This window comes from Lutjanus erythropterus, chromosome 5, assembly GCF_056507025.1.
Source record: "Lutjanus erythropterus isolate fLutEry1 chromosome 5, fLutEry1.hap2, whole genome shotgun sequence".
NCBI lineage: Eukaryota > Metazoa > Chordata > Actinopteri > Lutjaniformes > Lutjanidae > Lutjanus > Lutjanus erythropterus.
In genome coordinates, this window is record NC_139321.1 from 3,768,437 (window position 1) to 3,775,595 (window position 7,159).

The 7,159-nt window shown below is 39.3% G+C and overlaps 1 protein-coding gene across 2 annotated transcripts; it reads right to left on the reverse strand.

Moving 5' to 3' along the window:
* Positions 1 to 124: 124 nt before the first annotated feature.
* On the reverse strand, positions 125 to 5,664 carry slbp (stem-loop histone mRNA binding protein). Of its 2 annotated transcripts, none has more exons than XM_084718573.1 (8): positions 5,449 to 5,664; positions 3,807 to 3,929; positions 3,384 to 3,497; positions 3,216 to 3,281; positions 2,189 to 2,311; positions 1,785 to 1,940; positions 1,559 to 1,655; positions 125 to 875 (listed from the first exon to the last, which is right to left on the reverse strand). In XM_084718573.1, exons 1-8 carry the CDS (start codon positions 5,505 to 5,507, stop codon positions 804 to 806), a joined length of 810 nt encoding a protein of 269 aa, XP_084574699.1. In that variant the 5' UTR covers positions 5,508 to 5,664; the 3' UTR covers positions 125 to 803. The 2 variants fall into 2 exon arrangements, with proteins under 2 accessions (XP_084574699.1, XP_084574698.1); XM_084718572.1 differs by having other exon boundaries at positions 3,216 to 3,287; positions 5,449 to 5,663.
* Positions 5,665 to 7,159: the final 1,495 nt, after the last annotated feature.

Genomic DNA, 7,159 nt, shown 5'->3' on the forward strand with positions numbered 1-7,159 from the left:
CTGGTATTGATACTGGTTTCAAAATTTCTAAATGATACCGAGCCCATGTCAAGACAATTTATGAATTATATATTAATTCCTTTATTCGACTCATCAGCCGCTCATCATAAAGGACAATCAGATGTTCAAGTTTGTTTTTTTTTATTTGAAATTCTTCACCATGAAGTAAACAGCAATAATAAACACATTTAAAAAAAAACAACCAATGTAAAAACAAAGCACAGCCCAACAGAACTGAAGTAATGCTCTTCAGTACATAAAATTGTACACACTTGAAAAAGGATGAATCATTAAAAGGAAAATTGTTTGCCTTTGGTTTGCCCGTCTCCTTTCAACTGTTCAGAGAAGCTTTCGACTTCAGTCAGTCTCTGTGTGTTCTTGCATTCTATGAAGCAAGTACAGACAGGGTGCACGCGACTGATGTCTGCTATCCCAGGCCACAGATCAGTGCTAGAAGAGTTTCCTAAACCATTTAAACTGACTGAAGCTTTATTAAACATGCAGCTGTACAATCTTCACATAAAAGACGACTCCCTGAGTAGATTAGTCATTTGTAAAACACCCCAACCTAAGAGATAAGAAGCACTGGAGTGAGTGGAGGAAGAATACTACACACGTTACAGTGTTGAACTAACAACTACCAGCTGAGACGCACATTGTGAAGCTCTGAGCAGATCAAATCGCCGGTACCTGAAACAGAGTTGGTCTGGATAACATGAAGGGCTGTGAGAAGTGAACATGTCGGGGGGGATTTGAGAAGTGTGTGAACATGTTGGATTTTGTTTGAGAGGGCTGATAATTAGCTATGCCATGTCAGGCTCCGCTGTGCTTTCTGTCTTCTGTACTTTAACTGGAGTACCTGAACAGTCTTCAGCCTGAGCGAGAGAGCACAGAAAAACAGGTTCAATACAGAAATCATGTCATAAAGTATTTTCTCCACAGATTTACTTCAACATATAAAAGCTATAACAGATTAAAAGACTGCACACTGTGTGTCTGCTGTTCCATCTTCATTACAAAGTCTTCGTTATCCTTAAAAAAAGTTTTAAATCATGTTTTACAGGGAAAATGACATGCTTATCTAATTTAACTAAACAACAGGGATTTCTGTATGGTAAGAAATGTCAAAATGTTATTTTACAGGTCTGTAATGTCTTAGAAAATGTGATGATGTGATATTTATTAAGGTCTGTACCAAACAAACATGCTTTCTTTCATCTGGAGAACAAGATCTATGCAGCACTACAGTACCTCATTATAAAGCTGTTTTTTATTGCGATTAATTGTGTAGCCATAGCTTGTAAATACGTTGTTTCCTGGACACCTTCTGAGAGAGTGTTGAGGAATTATCAAAGAAATCAGAGACCCCTCAAATAAGTAAGTAATTCCTCCCTAAACATTAAGTGGCTTATAATACTGGAAAGTGAGAAAAACTTTCTGTTATAGATCGTAATAGATGTGTGAAGATTTCTAATGCTGTTATAAATCAACCCTGTGTCTACGGTTTCCCCTGTGGTCAAACAGATGTGCTATAATTCTGCTGAACAGTCAAACTCACCTCCAGTGAAAGGCCGTGTGTGCCAAGAGAGGCCGGGGCATCCAAGGTTGGGAAGTCCAGCTCGATGTCCATTACATCATCAAGGCCGAGCTCGTCGCTGGAGGAACGATTAACAAACACACAAGCATTAGACAGCTGATTGAAACGAGACAGAACGAGGAGAGGATGTGGTCTTTATAGCTCTCAAGGTAGCAGGGATCTTGGTGAAGGTCAAAGATCTTCTTACGTGTCGTCGAGGACTTTGTCTTGGCCTTTCTCTGTTGGGGGGTCCCATGCGTGCAGTTTGACCTTCCACAGTTTGATCTGCTGGTCCCATGAGCGACGGCTGTACTTCCTGAACTTGTTAGGAGTCTTTGGATGAACACCAGGCTGACGCATGTGTCTGCAAACACAAAGGGGGAGAGAAAAAAACACAAGAGGAACTGATAAGTTAAAGTTTTACTTATTTATTGCAAAACATTCTTATTTATTATATTAACATGTGATAGTGCAGGCAGACCTTCATGTGTTCCTCTTACAGTAAGCCTCACTGCCTTTGCAACAGTAACTCTCTACTATGAGGCTTTAAATTTCACACAATATGTGCTCATAATAGTTTCCAAGCTGTATGGAGTGAGTGTCTAGACTTACTTCGGCACTTCTTTGATGTATCGGTCGTAGGCCAGTGTGTTCTTGCCGTAGTTGATCTGTTTCTGGCGTCGTAGCAACACAGCTTCATCTGTTTCTATGTTTTCTCCCTCTTTGGAGTCACAGCTGCAGAAGAGTGACAGGCTTACCACCCACTCACAGCTCACAGGTACACGCTCAGACAATAAAGGCACGACAGGCTGCCATTATCTGGGATTAGGTCTTTAGTAATGTACAACCCCAGTTCCAAAACAGTTGGGATGTTGTGTAAAACAAATACAAACAGAATTGAAAAACTTTTTGACCTATATTCAATTGAGTACAGTACAAAGACAAGATATTTAAATTTTAAACTGATTAATTTGATTATTTTTGTACTGAATTAGATGCCTGTAACATACTTCAAAAAAGTCGGGATAGGAGCATGTGACACATCAGCTTTACTTTCAACAACACTCAGTAAGCGTTTGAGAACTGAAGACACTAATTTTTGAAGTTTTGAAAGTGAAATTCTTCCTTGATACATGACTTCAGGTGCTAAACAGTCCGAGGTCTCTGTTGTTGTATTTTGTGCTTCACAGTGAACCAGGTTTGGGCTGCAGGCAGGTCAGTCTAGTACCTGAACTCTTTTACTATGAAGACACGCTGTTGGAACACGGGTACAATGTGTCTTGGCGATGTCTCACTGAAATAAGCAGGGACATCTCTGAAAAAAAGACAATGTTTGGACCTCACCACATCGCCTGAATGACTGAGTCTTTCACTGATGCCCTCTTTAACACCCAGTCATGTTACCAATAAACCTGTTTGCCTTTTGAATGTTCCAAACAAGTGTCAGTTTGAACATTAAATATCTTGTCCTTGTACTGTATATTAGTATATATAGTTGCTGCATGCTGTTTTTATTTTACATAACGTCTCAACTTTTTGATGACTGTACTCTACAGCATGTCAGCCTGAGTTTTTTTCAGAAAGTGAATATTCTGAGTTAAATGCTCATAAAGAGAAAATATGAGAGAGGGGGACGTACCTCCCAGAAGAGCCAGAGGAGGTCTTTCTCTCTCTCTGGGTGACTTCTGCACCCAGTATCCTCCTCCTGTAACTGAACACACCATCAGTGAAGATTGGAATCAAATTAAAAAGCTGCTTTCAGTGACTCAGAGATTAAACGAGTGAAATAGAAACAGATTCTAGTTACCGTTGCATGTCTCTGTGTACACCTCTCCTTATCTCATCGTCCTCCACCTGGCTGCCCCAGTCAGCCTGTCTTCCACAGCGGGACACCGGCCCTGCGCTCTCGGGGGTGGTGAAACTGGGGGTGGGTACAAGCATGAACACAATGGGGGCAATAAATATGAAGGTCTGGTTGCCACAGTGCCAGCAGTTGTAATTGGCTGACGGTAATTGGAGGAGTTGTGGTGGTTCAGGCATCTTGAAGGGCCGCTATAGGTTTTGTAAGCTACCAGATGCCACCGTGCTTGATAAGTTTAAAGCAAAAAAGCCTCAAATACCTCATGGAAAGAAAACCCCATCACTATTTACTAGATAAATGAGTGCAGATTTATTTAAAAAGACAGTATATAAATGTGAATCTACCTCTGTTGTCGGTTTGTGCTCTTACCTGTCATGTCTTTTGTCAGAGTGGCCACTGTTTTCTCTGTCTTTATCATCTGCCTCTCTTTTGTCCCGCAGACTTCCATCGACGCCTCTCTTCCTGCAGTGGGACCACCGAGACGGGCCGTAGCTGCAACACAGGGAAAACACAGGAGAGAATTAGATTTAAACATATGTTCATCTTCATTTGATTAGATCCTTGTTACAAGAATATCTCAAGAGAATATTTCTACCTGTGTGTGACAAAGTACTGAACTAGTACAGCACAATAATAGTGTCTATGCCTAATGTGCCTCTGCCACCACAGCTGCCAAGCCCAACTTATTATAAGCAACTTTGGGTGTGTTTTTCTGCAAGGTCCCTTACAAGTACTGGTAATTGCTGGCTGCATTTTTTTTTCAGGCTTGTTCCTGAAGTGTCTCCTGTTTCTCTCCACTACACCTGCATGATTGCTTGTCCCGTTAGGATCCTTCTTAAGTTTCTTTAGGTAGTTCACCAACAATGCCAGGGACTGACAGGGTGAAATATGAGGAAAAAAATGCGACAAAGAGTCGGAGGAAGAAAGTGGAGTGAAAGGCTGGACTCTCATCAAGTGGGGGTGATTCAAAGAAAGCGAGCAGATTCTGTGAAATACGAGCACATCATGTTCAAGAACCACAGCACTATTACTGTAAATACAGCCAACACGATATCTTGTTGTTTATGACTGATCGCTAAGAGATGCATATATAAATTGATCTTGTGGCTCATCTCCAGTTAGGTTTCGTTTCCATATAACTGGAAGCTTTTTTTTCCTCTCGCGAGATCTGGCAACACCGTCTGTGAGCCGAATGTGTGCTAATACACAAGAGCCACAGCTAGTTGAAATCCTACTTAAATTAGCTTTATTATGTTTAATGGAATAGAAGTAATCAGCTGAAAAGTTTCTCCCGCCGAGTACTTTGTTCTTCTGAATGTCCTGACCCTCTGTTCATCCATCTGTTAGTTCTTGTTTAGCTATCAGACATCGATCAGGGCGGGTACGGTGGTCTCGATGAAAGCACTTTAATTTAAGATAATTCAGTCGAACCAAGATTAACTACACTAAGTCCCGCTGTTTTTACTGTTCGTCTTATGTGCAGTCCTCCTATCACGATGCTTAAATCATAGATTTCTATACACATAATGGCAAATGATAATGCAACCCGTTGAACTCTCGAGGTTTGAGTTTACCGCCTCTTTGTTTCTCAGCCTCTCTTCCCTCTTTTTTTTTCCACCACCAACAACTGAACAACAGCCTGTGTGTTTGTCCCAATGTTACCAAAACACACCAAAAAGAGGAAACTCCTTAGTAGCCAGAAGTAACTTAGCTAACAATAAGTTAATATAGCAGCAGTTAACTACAAGCTAGCACAAGAGAGAGAAGGTGTACAAGCAGACAAACATTTAAACATGGAACATGAAGCGGTTCAGAGTTGAGTCATACAAATGGCCTCCTATATGTTACCTGCAAGGAGACATCTTCAAAAATCTTTGAACACAAGGGCTTTAGCTAACTTAGCTTGACTTTGCGCCGTCCATCAAGTGGACAAAGACTCAGCAGAAGCTAGTAAGGTCGAACCGGTGTATTAGCTAGCGAAGTAAGTGAAACTACTAAAATCCAAACGTACCTGCTCTCATGTCCGCTCCTGTGAGCATCACGTCGTCTGTCTGTGGCCCACTCCGACATGTTCTTGATAATAACAGCAATAATTATAATTGTAGTACTAAGTGTCTGCGGCGGTGAGGTGTTTCTGTGAGGGACAGAGAGGATCTACAGCTGCTCGGTCTACCCACAGACTCCAGATACCCGCCAACACCGAAAGACGCGCGACCCCAAACAATCCAACAAGTCATGTGACCGGAAAGGGCTGTCGTAAATGTAAATGAGCAGGAGATACGTAGCTCAGATAGATGATCCGCTGGAGCAGCAGGGGGCAGTGTCAAAAAAACTGCAGCTGCAGAAGCTGTGCTTCTTCTTCTTTGAGATTTAATGGCGGTTGGTAAAGCAGCTTACAGGTACATTATCGCCGCCTACTGGACTGGAGCGTGAAGCAGCAGGTTGACAGGGGGAAAAAAATAAAATCTATCTAATATTCCCGTTATTCTCAAATTATCAGGCTTGGAAAGTAACAGATTACATGTAACATGATTACATAATTAGGATACAGTTTGTCTGTGCTGCCCTACAAAGGACGAAGGCAGTAACTTTTTTTTTCTTTGTCAAAAATTATTTAATAATAATTTTTGTGACATTTAAGACATCCTCTGTCATGTGGACAAATATCTTCTCTCAAATGTGTTTTATTTATTTATTTATTTATTTTTTTTTATAAAATAAGGGGTTGTAATCACAGTAACTGAAAAAAAAGCCCTGGATAAACCAAAGTAAACTATTCTAACATGTAAAATATATGCAAAAAAATTAAGAAATGTGGACTATGTGCATTATATAACAACAGTATAAGTCATAATCTCAGATTCACCACTACAACAACTCTGATCCCAGGTGTGAAAATGGATTGTGTTTAAATTTAGCAATCAGTGTTATATTTTATAAGAAATTGTTTGATGGCGTTTACTATTTTTTCCTGTTGTAGCATATTGCTTTTTATATTTAAAATTTCAATTTTATTTTATCATAACATAAATATTAGTAGCTTCAGATGCTCAGAAAAATCCTAAAACCATTGAAATAATTTGTTTTTAAAAGTTAATTGTAATATCACAAATGTACTATGATATAATACTAATTGTTTTAAATAAATAATAATAATATTAACAATAATGTAAAGAATAACAGTAAAAGATGCAATTTCATTTTTTATAATTATCAGACTAGGGATTTGTATCATATTTGTCATACTGCTTTTTAAAGCTGAAGTGATCAGATAAAATGGAAGGTGCTCATTAATAGAAGTGTGCTTTTGTATTACCAAATATTTTTGGTAAGTTCTGCAAAGGTCAAATCAGAAGTCAGGATTAATATATAGAAATAATTACCTAATATAAATCTATAAAACTGCCACATATCCAATTATCTACCAACAAGTATTTTGGCTGGAGACTTAAGTAAACTTTAAAAACTTTTTTTTTCTGGTTCTGCTGGGAGGTTCTGCCTATTTCCTTTGTAAGACAGTATGGTATCATGATTATGTAATTTGATCCCATAGTTCCAAGAGACTCACAGGCAGGTCACAGGAGATTTTATTTGGGTCGCCAAATATGTAGACTATGGATAAAAAAAACCTCTGCAAATTTAAGGTTTGTGTCAACAAACAGTGCGCCTTTTATTAAGCATTTAAAATGTGTACATTGTATCACCGATGAGAGCAAAAATAA